At 36.7% G+C, this 18613-nt stretch overlaps 1 protein-coding gene across 4 annotated transcripts in view; it reads right to left on the bottom strand.

The window, feature by feature from the left end:
* LOC150099115 (coronin-2B-like) overlaps nt 1–18613 on the bottom strand; it is a 565643-nt gene that overhangs the window by 162475 nt on the left and 384555 nt on the right. For all 4 annotated transcript variants that reach the window (XM_090404927.1, XM_090404925.1, XM_090404924.1 and 1 more), the window contains one exon: nt 8250–8459. In XM_090404927.1, the coding sequence (XP_090261053.1) occupies nt 8250–8459 (210 nt within the window). The remainder of the gene's footprint in view (nt 1–8249; nt 8460–18613) is intronic.

Genomic DNA, 18613 nt, shown 5'->3' with positions numbered 1-18613 from the left:
CAGTCAATGCCCAAAACTCTGCATTCAAAGTGCCAGCCAATGAATGGTGGTTTTTGCATAATACTATCTTTAGCACCTTATGGTCATGTTTGGTGAGTGCTGTGGGTCATCCACTGCAGGTAGCACCTGCAGTTGACTCCCTGCGCTTCCATCTCGGTATTGCATCACTGACTATTCCTTTCGGATGGCCCAATTTGTCAGCAATTTGCCGAAGAGATAGGCCTGCAACATGAGATCTTATCACAATGCTTCTTTCAAACATCATCAGTTCTCTTCTCTTCTCACAACCATTTCACCCAGACACAATTACAATGACTTGTTACACGGCATGATGCACCTTGTCCATGGGGTTGTCCAATGATTTCTTTCCAAGTAGTGTACGTACAGCTAGTAACACTGCATAAATTCCAAACCAACCAGGAATACAGCATACACATTTGGGGTAGTGCACTTAGAGTCAGCAAGATTGCTTACTGCCAACTAGAAGAGAGCAATCTGATTAATTTCATTAAAAATCAATTGCCAGAACTCACTGATATCCATTTAGAAACTTAAATGAGCTCCTTCTCTTCTTTCATTCATTTTTTTCCTCCCCATATCAGAGCAACATACTAAAGGTTGCAAGATCTATGGTCTTTCTCACAGTGTGCTGCTTCTGCCTTATGTATTTTCTATAGGTATTATTTCAACAGCTTGAGCTTCCGTTGAACTGTCATTTTTTAAATATTGATTTAGGGTGATTTCTTTGAATTTGATTTCTGGGGTCTTCAAAAGGATAGCTTCCATTTTCTAATGAAGAGTCATAAAAAGTTTTCAACCAATGCTACTGCGTCCGGGAAAGCCGACGCGTCTGGGGCTGCAGTCCGGGCTCCTGATGATAAATATGCTACGAGGACTCATATTAACATTTTGCAACTCAATATCAACGGTACTCAGAGAAAAATGGATGAACTCAAATACATGCTTTATAAAAATAATATCCATATAGCTTGTCTACAAGAAACAAAACTAAATAAAAATTTGAACTTCAACATCAAAGGATACACAGTTCTTAGGAAGGATAGAGAAGAAAGAACAGGTGGCAGGCTTGCTATCCTTTTGAAGACCCCAGAAATCAAATTCAAAGAAATCACCCTAAATCAATATTTAAAAAATGACAGTTCAACGGAAGCTCAAGCTGTTGAAATACATCTACCAAACCATTCTATTTCAATCACAAACGTCTACAATCCTGATAATACAAATATTGATACAGACATCATTGAAAAGCTAAGCGAATCTCTAACTGATACAACCATTATACTTGGTGACCTAAATGCAAAAAACCCAACGTGGGGCTCCCCCAATTTAGACCATAAAGGTCAACAACTGGAAGACCTCTTTACAGATTTGGAACTCACAACAATTAACAATGGACAGAGCACCTATCTTTCTAAAACTACGGGAACTGAATCTGCTATTGACATCACAGCCATTAATTATAGTACTGCATCAAGTGCACAATGGAAAATTCTGGGAAATGCCATCAGTGACCACAGACCCATAATAACAACACTAAACTTCAAGATTGAACAAGAACAGCAAAACAAAAGGACGTGGAACTTCAGAAAAGCCAACTGGACAAGGTTTACTCAAACCTTGGAGAGCCTCTGTCAAGATGAACCTGTCTCTGGAAACCTCGACAGAAAATTACAAATCCTGACTTCACACATCAGTAAAGCTGCCAAAGCAACAATACCAAGAGGCCAGCGGAAAAATACCTGGATACCATACTGGAAAGATCACAATATTGATTCAATGATTACAGAAAGAGACAATATCAATGAACAATTCAGAATTAATAAAACTGACGATTACAGAAAGAAATTAATGGACATAACACACAAAACAGAGCAGGAAATTTGGAAGTGCAAACAAGAGAAATGGGCGGAACTTTGCAGTAACCTGGATCCAAGAAAAGACAGCCAACACTGGAACATTATTAGAATCCTAGACAATATCAAAAAAGAGAACCGACAGAAAACAAACTTCATCATAAATGCTGGGAAACAAGCTATTACAGATCAAGAAATTGCAAACACACTGGCAAAAACCTATTCAAACAACTCCAAACTTCAGTATAACAGAGAGGACAAGCCCCTCAATAAACTCACAAGTAAAATGCTAAAACAAGCAAGAACATACCAAACTAATGACATCTTCTCCGAAGAATTTACACTAAGTGAACTAAATTCATCAATCGAGAAAACTGCACCTAATAAATCCCCTGGTAATGATCTTATCTTTGGTCATATGGTCAAACACCTTGGCAAAAATGCCAAAGAACAACTCCTGGACATTCTCAATACCTCTTGGCGAACAGGCAAACTTCCAAAAGAATGGAAAAAATCAGTTATTGTACCCATCCTGAAACCTGACAAAAATGCTGCAGAATGTCAAAGTTATAGACCTATCGCATTAACTAGCATACTTTGTAAAATTACTGAAAGAATCATACACTCCAGGCTTATGCACTGGCTGACAAAAAATAAGAAAATCAACTACTACCAAACTGCCTATAGAACTCGTCATTCGACAACAGATCAATTATTCCATTTCTGCCAAACAATAATAGATTCATTTCAAGAAAAACCAACAAAAATGACAACTGCCATATTCCTTGATATGACTGCCGCTTTCGATCGTGTTTGGATCAAAAAATTAATACAAACAATACATGATATTGGAATTAGAGGAAATACTTTAATCTGGATTGCTGATTTCATCAGAGGAAGAAACATCAAAGTCAGAATCAATGCAGCAATATCAAAAGAGCGGAGAACCTGGGCTGGTGTTCCCCAGGCTCAGTACTCAGTCCCTTACTATTCCTTCTATATGTCAATAATATTCATCCCTACCTTACAGAAGACACAAAAGTAACTTGCTATGCAGATGATATAGCCATCTGGCACACTAGTGCTAAAATCACAGAATCAGAGAAAATTCTAAACAAATCCATGAGAGGATTAGAAAAATGGTCAGACGAACTTAAACTCAAAATCAACCCAGACAAAACAAAACTAAGTACATTTAGTACAGACAGGAAAAACAGACATTCCTACAATCCCAAAGTCATGATCAATAACAAGCTAATTGAAAAAGTCACAAATCCAAAATACCTTGGTATTACGCTTGATCAGGAATTACGTTTTGCACAACACATCTCTAACACTTCCAACAGAGCTCTAAAAAAATTAAATATACTGAAAAGGTTTTGTGGAACAAATTGGGGCGCAAAGCCAAAAATCCTCAAAACTACTTACACTACACTAATAAGGCCAATAATGGAATATGCAGCACCTATCTGGTCACCTTCGGCCTCATCGGTAAAGAAAAAACTAGACAAAATACAAGCAAAAGCATCCAAGATTATCATTGGTGCAGTCTCATCCACTAACAACATCAGAGCCCAACAGGAATGTGGGCTTGACCTGCTGGAGGACAGACGAAAATTTGCCACCATAAAATTCATAAATAATATCAGAAGCTACCAAAGTGATCATATCTCCCTAAAAACTTATGAACATTGGAACCAAAATTGCAGACTTCACAGATCATCAACTTTACAATATGATGACACTATCAGGAAAGAAATAGGTCTTGATCAGCTAAATGTTCACATAAACAAAGAACCTCTATTTTCCAGTCCTTTACCTTCAAATACCTCCATAAATCTAATCCTTACCAAACTCTGTGCAAAAAAAGAACCAAAAGAAATGCTTAAAGAAAAAGGCCTAAATACCATCAATCTTCTTTCATCCTCCAAACAGGTTATTTGTTATACCGATGGATCATCAGACACCAATATGATTAATGGAGGCGCTGGTGTTCTCCTTCTACTCCCGAAAGGTGAAAAACTTTCAATAAAAGTTGGATCTGGGAGAATCGCTTCCAATTTTACCAGCGAACTCTACGCAATAAAAAAGCACTAGAAGCCTGCTTAAATCTATCATCATCTCAACAATCTGAAGGAATTATAATTTACAGTGACTCAAGATCAGCTATGGAGGCAATCAAAAATGGCAATACCAAGCTCACACAAGACATCCATAAACTCTTAAATCAACTAAAGTGTTTAGGTAAAAGTTGCATTTTACAATGGATTCCTGCTCATGTAGGCATTGATCACAACGAAGCAGCTGATAAATTAGCAAAAGAGGCCAGAGAACTCAACCAAGAAACTCATATGATAACTCTTGCTGATGCCAATGCACTAGCAAAAGCTAAACTAATTCCATTGAAATCAGTGATACAACATCAAATTCCCGAGATCAATGCTGACAGAAGGACCTCCACCACAATAGCAAGACTACGAACAGGACATTATAGAGGAATGAAGATCAATACAGATGATACGAGAACATATAGAAACTGCAACAACTGCCCCAATACTGAACTGACACCCACTCACATCTTTATCTGTCCAGCAATTACAGCAGCCTTGCAAGAAATAGATCCTAATCCTGAACAACAGCTCTATACAAACAAAATCACAGACATAGCCAAAGCAGTACAAGGAGCACACGGAAACATCTAAGACTCTTCAAAGGACAAGACAACAACAACATAGGTATTATTATGGAAAATCAAACACATGACAACACACTCCCATTGTTGGTGATGGGTGGTAGTAGTAGTAGCATTGTGTGTAGGTAGAGAATTAAGAAATAAGAGATGTGTGTAGTGAAGTAGAGTGTCCTGCCATGATGAGTTCTTGAACTCCTTGGAGGTGTCATGCAATAATAATAATAACAATAGATTCCACTCATTGCCCACCTCCATCCCTTCACTTTCTTCCAAAACTGTAGGAACGTGAACAGCAGCCGGCCTACATCCATTTAGTGTCTAACTTCATACTTAAAAGATGCCTTTTCTTCTTTCACTTTTATTCAGTTTACCTATGTTCTTTGGAACAATTCTCCTTACTCTCACAAAAACAACTACATTCAGCTATTCAAGAATTATATCAACATTTTTCTTCTTTTCTTCATACAGACAGCTCACACACAGAAAGACCAATGGCTCATAGCTGTTTTGTATAGGAATGATAGTCTGATATTAAAAAAGATGGATGAAATGAAAGAGAAGGAGTTCATTTGGTGGCTTTTAGAATAGATGCCAAAACGTTGCTTTTCGTGATATCATAGGCTAAGAAGAAAGAAGAAAGTATAGAAATATATATATATTTTTAACACTGAACCTGTACACAAAAGGTAGAAGATCTATAACACAAAGATCTCACATGCTAAGTGCATGTGAGAGTTTGGAAAGAAGAAATTAAAAGAGTAGAGGAAGGTGTAGTAGTTGCGAACTAAATGGAATAAAAGTAGATGGAATAAAATAAAGATAAAACAAAATAAAATAAAGATGGAATAAAAGAGGAAGAGCAGGTTTGATGTGTATGCAGAAGGAATGAAAAGGGATGTCATTCAGTTGATGCCACATTTTAACAAGTCCAAAAGAAATTAGAGGAATTACAGAAGCCAATTCATGAAGCAATGTCCACAGAAGTACCAGCAGAAAAGACACAAGATTGAAACAGTGTGTCTGTATGGGCTATCTGTCAGCCAAATTACTCTCCTTTGCACAGAATCAAATATTTTTTGGGAAGTTTTAGCAAACAGTATTTTAAGGATGGGTTGATCGGGTATTTGTACAGAGTTAACAGTTAAATGGGTGAAAAGTAGAATCATCATAAAAAAAAAAAAAAAAAAAAAAAAAAGAATGCCAAGTTTTTTTTAGAAATGAGGGAAGTATTAATGAGATGTGTTTATACCAGAAAAGGCTGGAAGTAAATGTTAGTCCAAGGAGAGACAGAGATCTGACCCTATCTGGTGATTTATGACTGAGGATAAGTGTGGGTGAGTTGAGATTCCTTTTGTGAGGAAAAAAAAAAATTCATATTTTGGTAGCATTGAAAGTAATCAGGTTATTGCTGCCCCACTGAAGAATGATATAGAGGTCAGTGTTTAAAGCACTTGTTGCTGATGATCTTCAAGCCAGCAATGCTAGCACACTGCATAATTTGTCAAACAAAGTGTATTATTACTATAATAAGCCAAAAGGCTATTTTACCCGCAACATAAGTTAAGTTTAAAGGAAGATGGTAAATCCCGTTTTATTTTATAGCCAGGTACGAAACTCAGATCGAAATCCATTGAGCCCACACTTGGGCTCGCCGATAGTTTTTTCGGCATGAAACTCTATGGATTCGATGGATTCCGATCCGAGTTTCGTACCCGGCTATAAAATAAAATGGGATTTACCGTCTTCCTTTAAACTTAAAGTGTATTATTGTCAGCAAAGCTGTGAATAAGATTACTGGTGATTAAGAGCAGATCATTTATGCACAGGAGATCATGGTTAGGTGACAGAAATGAGCCCTGAAGAACTTCTATAGTAGTGGAGAAGTTAAAGAGATAGCCATCTACCGTGACAAGAAGTGAATGAACAAAGAGAAAGAAGGCTACCCAGAGCATGGGAGGTAACCTGAAGGATGACAAATTACTGAGCTAGTCTCAATGCAAGACAAAAAACAAATGCTCTGGATGGGTCAAAAGTGAGGGAAAATGTTATGTCAAACCTAGGAGGCATGCTCAGGACTTTGACAAACTTAGGAGTCAACTTGGAGCAGTGCCATGGCATAAGAAGCTACATGGAATGAATGTCATAAGTGCATGGGAAGCAGTCAAGGATTGATTGAGCGAGGCGGTATCAGAAGGCAATCCAAGTAAGGAAGATAAACCGAGTACAGATTAAGTGGATGATTAGCAATGTAAAGCAGGAGATGCAAAAAAAGAAAGCACTGTGGAAGGAACATAAACCAAAAGTTGATCAGCATGCTCATGAGAATTATAAAGCACACGCAAGTAGGGTAACAAGTACAGTAAAGAAGGCTAAATCAGATTTTGAGAGAAAATTAGCAAAGCAGGTCAAAGTAAATCCAAAAGAGTATTTTCACTACATAGCAAGTAAAAGAAAGAATAATTATGGAAAGTTAACTTTACTAACTGCTGATGACAGGAAAGTGACAGAAGCAGAAGAAATAGTTCAGCTACTAAGTGATCACTTTGCAAGGGAATATCATCCAGAGGTGGCGATTTTGCAGTTACTGACATGACAGAGACTGATGTAAGAATTGAGGTAGATGAAATGGAGGTACTCAGCATACTGACTGGATAGCATGTTGGCCTGCATATGTGCAAGAGAACTGGCAATGCCTCTGATGAAGTTGTTCGATCTTAGTCTCAGCTTTGTAATAGTTCTAAGGGAGAGGAAAGAGGGTAAGATAGTTCCATTACATAAATGTGGCTTCAAGACAGAAGTAGCAAATTACAGATTGTTTTCTCAGGAGTGGTGGTTAAAGTATTGTAAAATTTGGTTAAAAGTAAAATTCAGGAGTGATGCTCTAGAACCTTTATATGACTCTATAATAAGAAACCCTGCCTAGTTGGCCGAGTGGTTAGCGTATCTGCTCTCCAGCCAAAAAGCTGTGGGTTGGAATCCCGCTGTGAGCATGGATGTTTGTAATTATCTGTGAAAATACTAGTGGTGGTGGTTATCAGCAGTAGATGGCATTGGTGTAAATGATGAAGATAGTTGCGGGTGGTGGAGACAGAGAGTTGTAGAGTAGGTGTCCTCCCTCAATGAGTGGACTCCTTGGAGGTGTCACGTAATAATAATAATAACAACAATAATAAGTAAATAAACTGATAAACATCCAGCCAGAGTTGCAAAATGGTGTGTGTGTGTGTGTGTGTGTGTGTGTAATCAAACAAAATGAATCTGGATGAGAGAGAGCACAGGCAAGAATACACTAGCTGAATATAGAATATAGTAGACCCTCATAAAAGTACCAATTAAAAAAAAATATATTAAGGAAGAAACTGACTGTTTGCTTTACTTCACACAGTCTTTTTTTTTTATTCGCAAGCCTCTAGCTTGTACATTATCATTTAAAAAAGTAAAAAATTATGACATTTCTCCAACATTTTTGCAAAAATAAAAAAATAAATAAATAAAAACATGAAAGTAAGAAAATGTAAAGAATTCTTTGACCAACTACAGTATTGATGTACTAGAGGTTTACAATCTTTCATAGGTGGGAGTAACATAAATACATATTTATATAACTTAATTTACATTCAACAAAACAATCAAAAGTGAAATTCAGAATTTTATGAGGACTAATATCAGTTGAATAGCATTACCTTTCGAGGTACAACCATAGATATAGGCTCACAGATACCTTTTGTGGCATGTAGCTTATAAAAGCGAAATACTTCACATCTCATTACATCCAACCCACGTTTTGGCATGTAACCCAGACCTCTTTGTGGCGATCCAGTTAAATACTGATTTAAATAATGACACCAAGGACTTTCATTGGTTATTTCGTAATACCTGATATTACCATCACCCTATAAAAAAATTAAGGCAGTTATTGGACACCATACATTTTTTTACAGAGTATATCCACATTCTCATCATAAAAATCACAGTAGAAGTATAATAATAAAAACTTATTTTTTTACAATATTCTAATTTATATGATTGTTATTCTATGAGAAATATATATATATATATATATATATATATATATATATATATACAGGGTGTTCGGGATAAATTTGACAGTTTCGTAAGGAAAAAGAAAATCTTCTTTGTATCTATTAAATTTAATGAATTGACAAAAAAACATTACAGGCAGAGTTAATTACAATACTATCAACAAGATTTACTCAAAATAACCACCATTAGCATCGATCACAGCTTCAATTCTGCTTCGGAACCTCGAACAAGCTGATGCTACAGTCTCCCTGGGAAGGGCCGCAAAAACTGTTTTAATTTTATCCATTAACTGGGCTTTTGTATTACTGGAAGTGCGATTGGTGTCTTTTTCAACTGCGCCGCATACAAAATAATCCATGGGGTTAAGGTCTGGGGAGTTTGGAGGCCAAACATTTGGACTGGTGAAGTCGTAGAAATTTTCAGACAACCATTTTTGACTTTTCCCAGAGGTGTGGCAAGGGGCCGAATCCTGCTGACATACATACGGCCTACCATTGGCTACCCTTGTTATCCAGGGCTTGACTACAGTTAGCAACTCCACGAACAAAGCCCGAATTCCAATGCCAGGGTTCTTCAACACCTGTTCCTGCAGATTTGCGAGGAATTCTGCTGTACGAACGCAATCAGATCGTCTGCTAGGGATCTTTCTTCTTGCTACATCCTCGTAGTCACCATTGCAAGTCTCTAGTTCATGCCTGATTGTTTTTACTGTATTCAGGGAGCATTGGGCAGCAGTCGTAATATCCTTATTTTGATGGCGGGCACAAATCATCATGATACAAGTTATTCTCTTCCATGATTCAGGTGGGTTCCAGCTATCCATCCTTTCTGACATCTTGTATATGAATGAAGAAGGGTCCAAACTTTTAAATGAAGAGAAGTGTGTGTTAATACATGTAACTTACGGAAAAATATAATTAATTATAAATATGTCAAATTTATCCCGAACACCCTGTATATATATATATATATATTTTTTTTTTTTTGTATGATCAAAAGAAAGTATGAAAGTTCAATTAATGCATTGAACTACCTGCTCTAATGTTTAATTGTGTGCATATGAAAGACCACCAAAAGATAGCAGCATTGATGGTCATGTAACATAAAAACATTTCAAAAATATATCACTAAAGTCAATTGAAAATTCTTGTCAGGTTTCAAGTGCCTTTTGTGTTATTTTTTAAATGACCTGATGTAATTCTGGTCATTAACACAATAAATTATTTTGTAGAAAGTTTTTTCACTTGGTTATAAATTAAAGTCTGCAAGAAATTATATTATTGTTTAATTCTTTATCCAAATGTAAGCAAACAAAGTTGCATGTGAAGTGTCTTCACAACTAGGTCACTTGTACTCAGAGGCTAACATCTTCACATCAATTGCCTTAGAATTCATCCCATATATATATAATGCAAAACACATTCTTTCAGATATGTACATTAGGAGAAGGATTACCCAGACCAAGCCAGCCGGACCCATATCATTATATGCAACCAAAAAGGATGTGCATTTTGCATTATTGGATACTAAGGCAATTGATGTGACGTCATTAGCCTCTGTATACAAGTAGCTAAGTCATGCAGACACTTCACATGCAAACTTTGTTTGCATATACTTGGATAAAGGATTAAACAAGAACATAATTTCTTGACCCCTTTAATTTAATTTATAACCAAATTTCTCCACTCTCTCTGAACCAGAGTATTTTAATAATAATGTGATACACCAATGATTTCTGCATTAATTCATTTTTCTTAGTGATATTCTCACCAAGACAGCCTAAGCACTCCTGGAAAACCTCCCTCATGCATGGCAAATGCTTATTATTTTATTTATTTTTTATTTTTTTGCTATAGTTGTGGTTGTAAACTGGGAGCCTATGGGATATCTTGCAGCCTGCTGCTCAAGGTGATGGTCAAATTTTCCCACAAGGTTACTTGGTCTTAGCACATTAACTTTCATTTAAATTGGCCTGCTTACAATTTACAATTGTATTCATTTTAGATAATTTATATATATATATATATATATATATATATGTATTTTTTTTTTTTTTTCAAAATAGCAACTCATTCACTGTCAGGTTATTTGATTACAGGTGGATACCAATGAATTTATTAAGGAAATTTTATTCACAGAGAGTTGGAAATACAACTTCTGGATATGAAATCCTTAATTTGAACACTATAGCATAAATCGACAAAAAGCTTTCAATTTTAATTGTCAGTATTCTCTAAAAGTCATAAGACAAACAGTCATCTTCGCTTTCATCCATCCTTTCATCTCCTTTAAGGTTCAGAATGTCATTTTTCTTTCTATATGAAAGACTGTTCATTTTCTCATAATAATTAAAATCTAAACATGCCACATCCTCTTTCCCCCAACTGTTGTTTTGTCATTATCATAACATAAACGGATAGTTTTTCAACATTTTTCTCTCTATACAAAAGCCATAATAAATATTTGCTTTCAAGTTGATATTATATCAGATTATAAGGCCTTGATTAGGCATCGTTTGGATTATTGTGCCCTGATTTTCATGGTGATGATCATATATTGGAAAGGATCAGAGAAGACTGACATAAGTAGTAACTGGTCTTTGGGATACCGGATATGAGGACAGATTGAGGGAATGTAATTTGTAAAGCCTTGTGAAGAGGAGGAAGAGAGGGTATATGATACAGACATTTAGGTTGGTGGTTTTGGATTGGAAGGACTGTTACTGGGCTCACCATCACTGACAGAAAACTGGAATTATTAAAACCTTATTACGTCGTATTACATCTTATTACATACCTTAACACGTTCGCTGCCAATTACGAGTATACTTGTAGTTCGTATATGAGCTTCACAAGCCAACTACGAGTATACTTGTATGTCGATTTACCGACCTCCTATGCCAAACACGAGTTAACCCTTAGTATAATTACCTTAATTTGGACCCTTGGATTCTGAATAAAGCAGAGAGCACGTCTGGGGGCTTGGTAGAAGGGAAATAATTTCAACTAAAATACAGTATATTATATATGTGCCTCAGAAGCCAACTACAAATATACTTGTATGTCGATTACCAACATCCTATGCCAAGCACGAGTTAATCCGTAGATAACACGTAATTTGTAAATCAATTTAAAACTAATAAAATCAATAAAAATAAAAACCAATCAATAAAATAAAATAATTTATTCAAATCAATTTTCCACACACAATGGTGGTTTTTCCTGGCAAAAAGGACAATAATAACATGTTTCGCATCATTTGTTTCGTGTACACACACGGCATGGCTTTGTCAGGCGATTCTTTTTTTCTGTTGGTGGTAAAATTTCCATATAATGAAAATCCCGATTCCTCCTGATATTCTCTGATGCTATAATAGCATCAGAGATTCAGGTAATTATAATAGTCTTAGACGTCAACTTCGGGATGTTTCAAGGAGGGAGGAATTGGAAGGCCGGGATATCATTAGTGCATGGGAAATTTTGAAAGAATATTTGTTAGCAGCAATGGTAAGTTGTATACCACGAGTGAAGAAGAGGACACAATTTGGAGTAAAGTGGATGACAAAAAATATTATTATTATTATTATTATTATTATTCCTGATACCTCCAAGGAGTCCAAAGACTCAGCGCGGAAGGACACCTACAACTGTCTGAACCACTACACTGAACCTCTACTACGGATCATCTCCATCAACGCCATCTACCACCCACCGCCACCACAACTAGTATTTTTGTCTGTAAATTGCATGTGTTCTGAAGGGCCGATTTGTCTGTATGTGGGATGAAAAACCCGAGTTTCCGGGAGAAAAAACCCTGCCACCTCCTAATGAGATCAGCTTACTCCCCTTTGATTGAAAATCATCGTGATAAAGATTCCTCCCATCACGACGAGAATCGAACTTAGGCCTATTCCAATCGAAGGGCTCAATATACCGTCGTTCTTCCAATTGCGCTACGGAGGCGCTATTGGAAGAACGACGGTATATTAAATAGGAATTGCATGCGAAAAAGAGGCTATGGAAGAGATATAAGGAGACAGGTGAAGAGAAGATGCATGAAGAATATAAGACACAGGCCAGAAGAGTGACTAGTGTGGTAAGGAAAGTGAAACTGGAATATGAGAGGAGATTGGCCCTAAGATCCAAAGAAAATCCTAGGGAATTTTTTAGCTATGTGGCCAATAGGAGGAGAAATGACTGTGGAAGAATGATATTGTGGGATAAAAATGAGAATAGAGTGACTGATGCAGAGAACATAGTGGAATTGATCAATGAACACTTTATTGAAGTATTTCATCCTAGAGGAGTCAATTTTAATGCCAGAGAGATAGGGCTGGTTCCAGGTTTAGAGCTACAGGAGGAAAGTGTGTTTCAGATACTGAGTACTCTGGATGTCAGTAAAGCTTTGGGACGATGGTATTTCACCACGAGTTTTGAGAGAATGTGCTAGGGAACTGACAGTGCCTTTAACCTGGCTTTTCAATGAAAGTCTGGCTGCAGGAAAGGTGCCCAGGGAATGGAACGAAGGTAAGATAGTGTCATTGCATAAGGGTGGTAACAGACTGGAAGTGTCTAATTACATGCCAGTCTGTGTGTCATCAGTAGTTGTTAAGATCTTGGATAAAGTAGTGAGGGACCGTATACAGCATTGGGCAGATGAGGGTAATGTTATCTGTGAGAGTCAACATGGATCTGTGAAAGGGTGCTCTTGTTTTAGTAATATGCTAGCCTTTTATAATAAATTTACAAGAACATTAGATGAGAGAAAGGCATATACTGCAATTTTCTTAGACTTAGTGAAGGCATTTGACAGGGTGCCACATGATAAGCTGATATTTAAGTTGCAGCACATGGGTCTGGACGTCAGATTGGTCAACTGGATTCAGGATTGGCTGTCTGATAGGTATCAGAGAGTTGTGTATGGTGGAGCAGTTTCCAGGAGGCAGAGGGTTACAAGTGGGGTCCCACAGGGCTCAGTACTAGGACCTATATTGTTTAACCTTTATATCAATGACATTGCCAGTGGATTGCAAGGGGATATTCAGTTGTTTGCGGATGATGCGAATCTTGGAAGGATTATTAGTAATAGTGCAGATGTGGTAGCCCTGCAAGAGGATTTGGATAAACTAGATAGATAGGCAAATGAAAGGGGATGTCAGTTTAATGCAGCAAAATGTAAGGTCTTGAGGTTTGGGAAACATCGATGGGATGCTGCATTCTCTATGGCAGGAGTTATACTGGAGGAAGTAGGGGAGACAAGAGATCTGGGGTTGATGATTGATAGAAACTTGAAATTTAGGGGCCATATTGCAAAGGTGGTGAAGGTAACACAGAGGATTGCTGCAATAATGAGAAGGACGCTGACCTGCAGAGATAAAACAGTTATCATTCCGTTGTATAAGTCTCTGATCAGACCACACTTAGACTATTGTTCTCAGATTTGGACCCCAGGATTTGAAGGGGATAAATTAACTTAGACTTATCCGAGTCTAAGCAAATAAAGTTTGCACCTGAAGTATCTTCAGAACTGAGGCAACTCATGATAAAGGTGGACCAAGCTTTCATTAATCCTTGTCTTAGTATCTCCCATAAAGCAAAGCACATCTTCTTGTGGGCATGTATAATGCTATGCATTAAAGGAAGGGCCACTATCCACACCGGTTTCGAGCTTTATTGAGGACTCATTAGTGGGAGCCAGACCCACAGGTGGTGATACTAAAGCAGAAGCAATGGAGAAGTCATATTTACCTATACGAGTTGCCAAAAGGTGTCTCACCTTATTATTAAATTATTTTAAATTTACAGAAAGATGTGGGAAGTTTTTTCCCACTTGGTTAGACTATAATAAATTTAGTTTAATCCTTTATCCAGGTGTAAACAAACAAAGCTTGTGCCTGAAGTATCTTCAGGACTTCAGACGCAAACTTTGTTTCCTTACACTTGGATAAAGGATTAAAAGAAGATGGATAACATCAGTACAGGATGTGTCAAACTTTTCAAGGAGCAGATTTAGACTCGGATCATAGTTGAATGATTGCACACATCAAGTTGAAATTAAAAAGAAAATATAAACCCCATCATCAGAAATGAAGAGATACAGCAAGAATAAGTGAAGCAGAAATAGGAAGAAGGTACAGAACAGTGTTAGAAAAGAAACTTAAAAGAGTGGATAAAGAAAAAAATTTTGAATCTCAGAGTGAAAGCAGTAACGAAGGCGATACAAGATGCAGTTGAAGAAACAGTACCAGAAGAAGAGAACATCAAGAAGAAGTGGATTAGACAAGAAATGCTGAAGTTAGTGCAGGAGAAGATAATGTTGAAGATAAGAAGGTTACATCAGAACAAATAGAGGAGCAATATTTAAGAGAGTGTAATGAGGTGAAAAAAGCCGTCAGAATGGATAAGGTGAAATGGGTAGAAGCCCAATGAATAATATAGAACAGCACCATAGAGAGCATAAAACTAGGGAGGTGCACAAAATGATTAGAACCATTAAAACCAAAACAGACCACAGTTGAAGATGAAAAAGGCAAGGTATTGATGAATAAAGATAAAACTGTACAGCAGTGGACAAGATACTGTAGTGAGTTATATGAAGAAAAACTAGATTTAGATAGTGATGGGAAACTGACTGAAGAATTGAAGCAGATATCACCACCACGTAATGAGTATGATATGGACATTTTAAGAGGAGAGATCGAAAAAGCAATAGGATGGCTAAAACACAACAAGAGTCCTGGTAATGATAACATCACTGGAGAAATGATTAAATATGGTGGTGAAAGTATGGTTACAGAAATGCACCAACTATGTAATATGGTATGGAAAGAAGCGAAAATGCCAGAGTGGGTGAAATCGATATTAGTGACATAATACAAGAAAGGAAAGCTAGAATGTAAAAATTATAGAAAAATTGCCTTGGTAAGATGATGATATTGGCAGAAAGATTGAGAACACAATTGGAAGCATACCTTGCAGACGAGCAAACAGGACTTAGGAAAGACAGAACTACAATTCAACAGATTTTGACAATGTGGTTAATAGCAGAGAAAGCTAGGAGAAAAAACAAAAACATCGATTGAAACAGGCCTAAGTTCGATTCTCATCGCGACGGGAGGAATCTTTATCTGGTCGATTTCAATCGATGGTGAGTTAGCCGATCTCATACGGAGGTAGCAGGGTTTTTTCTCCAGGAAACTCGGGTTTTTCATCCCGCATACATACAAATCGGCCCTTCAGAACACACGCAATTTACAGACAAAAATTACTAGTTGTGGTGGTGTTGGAGGTGGGCGGTAGATGGCGTTGATTCGTAGTAGAGGTAAGGTGTAGAGACAGTTGAAGATGTCCTCCCGCGATGAGTCTTCGGACTCCTTGGAGGTATCAGGAATAATAATAATAATAATAATAATATATACTTTGATTTTCAGAAGGCATTTGACAGTATTGACCAGAAAGTGACATTAGCAGTTATAGAATCCTATATAATTGACATAAAACTAATAGCTATATTAAAATATGTTTATAAGAATGCAGTTGCAGCAGTAAGAATAGGTGATGATTTGGGGAAATGTTAAAACAAACAGGGGGACCAAATATCACCAATATTACACTAGACAGAGGGACCCAACATCACCAAGCATTTTCATCAAACATTGAGAAAATGCAATGGATAAAATTAAGGAAGATGCAAAAGGATTATATGCATGGGATGAGAATTAACAATCTGAGATTGCAGATGACATTGTTATTAATGAAGAAGGCAAAAGAGAACTACAAAAAACATTGACACTGTTAAATGAGGAAGGGAAAGAATTTGGACTTGTTATGAACTTGGAAAAAACAAAGACAATGCTATTTGGTGAGAAGAACATGAAACAAAAGATACAAGTAGATGGAATTGGTATAGAAAATGTAGAATAATTCACACATTTGGGAAGTAAAATGACATATGTTGTTATTATTATTATTATTATTATAATATGTAACGCCTCCAAGGAGTTCAAAGACTCATCAAAGGAGAGCAGCTACTCTACATCTCTCCATCTTCACCACTCCACCAACCTTCATCATCCACTCTAATGCCATCTACCGCTGAACACCACCACCACTAGTATATTCACAGACAATCACAAACATCCATGTCAGGATTTAAACCCGCATCCTTTTTGCTAGAGAGCGGATACGCTAACCACTTGGTCAACTAGCTGGCTTTACGGACTGTAAAAAAGAAATCAAGATCAGGCTAGCAAAGGGAAGAACAAATCTGAAGGCCATGGATAACATCTAGAAAAGTAAACTGATCAGCCTGCAAACAAAACTAAGAGTACTGGAAACATGCAACTTTAGCAGCGTACTATATAGATCTGAAATGTGGGTAATAAACAAGGAATCAAGAAAAAGAATTTTGGCATTTGAAAGAACTTGTTACAGGAAGATTTTCTAAGAATAGGATGGGTACAGAAAGTCACAAATGAAGAGCTCTATCGGAAGATACAACCAAAGAAGAATCTAATGCAGATGATTATAAAATGGAAGCTGCAATTATTTGGACACATCTGCAGAATGAGTGAGGACTGGGAGATAAAGACATTCCTGTTTGGTACAATGGATGGTGTGAACAGAAGAGGTAGATCATACAAAGAATGGATAGACGACACAAACGACTGGTGTGGAATGGGTGCACAGAAACTGCAACACTGTGCTCTGGACAAAGATAGGTAGAAGAAGATAGTGAAGAAGGCATCAAACACCAACGGGCAGTGAGCCAATGGTTCGTGATGATGATGATGATGAAATTACATCATGCTCACAGTATATCTCCTACACTGCAAAAACTACAGCAAGAACTTTTAAACATTAAGCAATATATATATATATATATATATATATATATATATATATATATATGAATCTCATTGGCTTTCCAGAGCAGACCACACAATGTATTTTTGATGCCTATAAACTCATTTCAAATAATAACAAATCAGCACATGAAATCCCTATTCATATGTTTCAGGCATCTCAGAGACAATCACATTATCAGAAAATTCCTGACATGTACCCTCATGTACATGTACCCTGACAAGGAGTGTACAGAATATGATAGTACTACGAGAAAAATTTACATCATTACTAACTTCCAATCTATAATTTATCTCCAAATCAATCTGTTACCTGTCAAGACTCAAAAATTTTCACAAATTAAATTCTTAACTTCTAAGATGCTTTTTACTATATCAATCCACCTATATCTTGGTCTTCCTCTAGGCCATTTTCCTACCAACCTGACAGAGAACACATGCTTTGCTAATCGTTACTCTCCCATTCTGTTTAAGTGACCATACCACATTAAGTTCTTACCTAATATCCTCGTTTTTAATAGGACACTGCCATCGATGCCAAATGTTCATGCTCCCAAATCTTTCTCTAGACTCTCATATCTGCAATCTTTAGTCTTTCGTGAAGTGTTTTACTTCTAACCCAGCTCTCAGATCCATAAGTTAAAATTGGTTTGAACACTGTCTTATATACAGCTAATTTAGTGTCTTGACTAATTTCCCTCTTATTCCGTATGAATTTCTTCAGTTGACTTCCTGCAATACCAGATTTGTTAATTCTGTTGTCTATTTTTCCATATTTAATTTAACATCTTCACTAAAAAGCGTATCTAAGTGGCTGAAGTGCTTTACTTGTTCTATAGGTCAGTTGATATTTCCAATGCTTCTGTTTATTTTCATTGTCTTGTTATTGCTGACCTTCATACTATATCTATTCCAACACTTATTCAATCTAGTCAGTGAATCTTGCAGACTTGTACCGGATTTATTTAGAAGCATAACATCATCTGCATAAAACAAAGAGCTGACATTAACATCTCCGATTTTGAAATCAGGTTTAATATCAATTTACTTTAAAATGTTGTAAAATTTGATGCAGTAGAAGATATTCTTTCCTTTGCATCAACTTTTACAGAGGTCACAAATCTTGTAAATAAAATTATT

This window comes from Typopeltis vanoorti, chromosome 15 (assembly GCF_054136105.1).
Source record: "Typopeltis vanoorti isolate ZY-2024b chromosome 15, IOZ_Tvanoo_1.0, whole genome shotgun sequence".
In the NCBI taxonomy this organism is placed as follows: Eukaryota; Metazoa; Arthropoda; class Arachnida; order Uropygi; family Thelyphonidae; genus Typopeltis; species Typopeltis vanoorti.
This window is presented reverse-complemented; position numbering and strand designations above follow the sequence as displayed.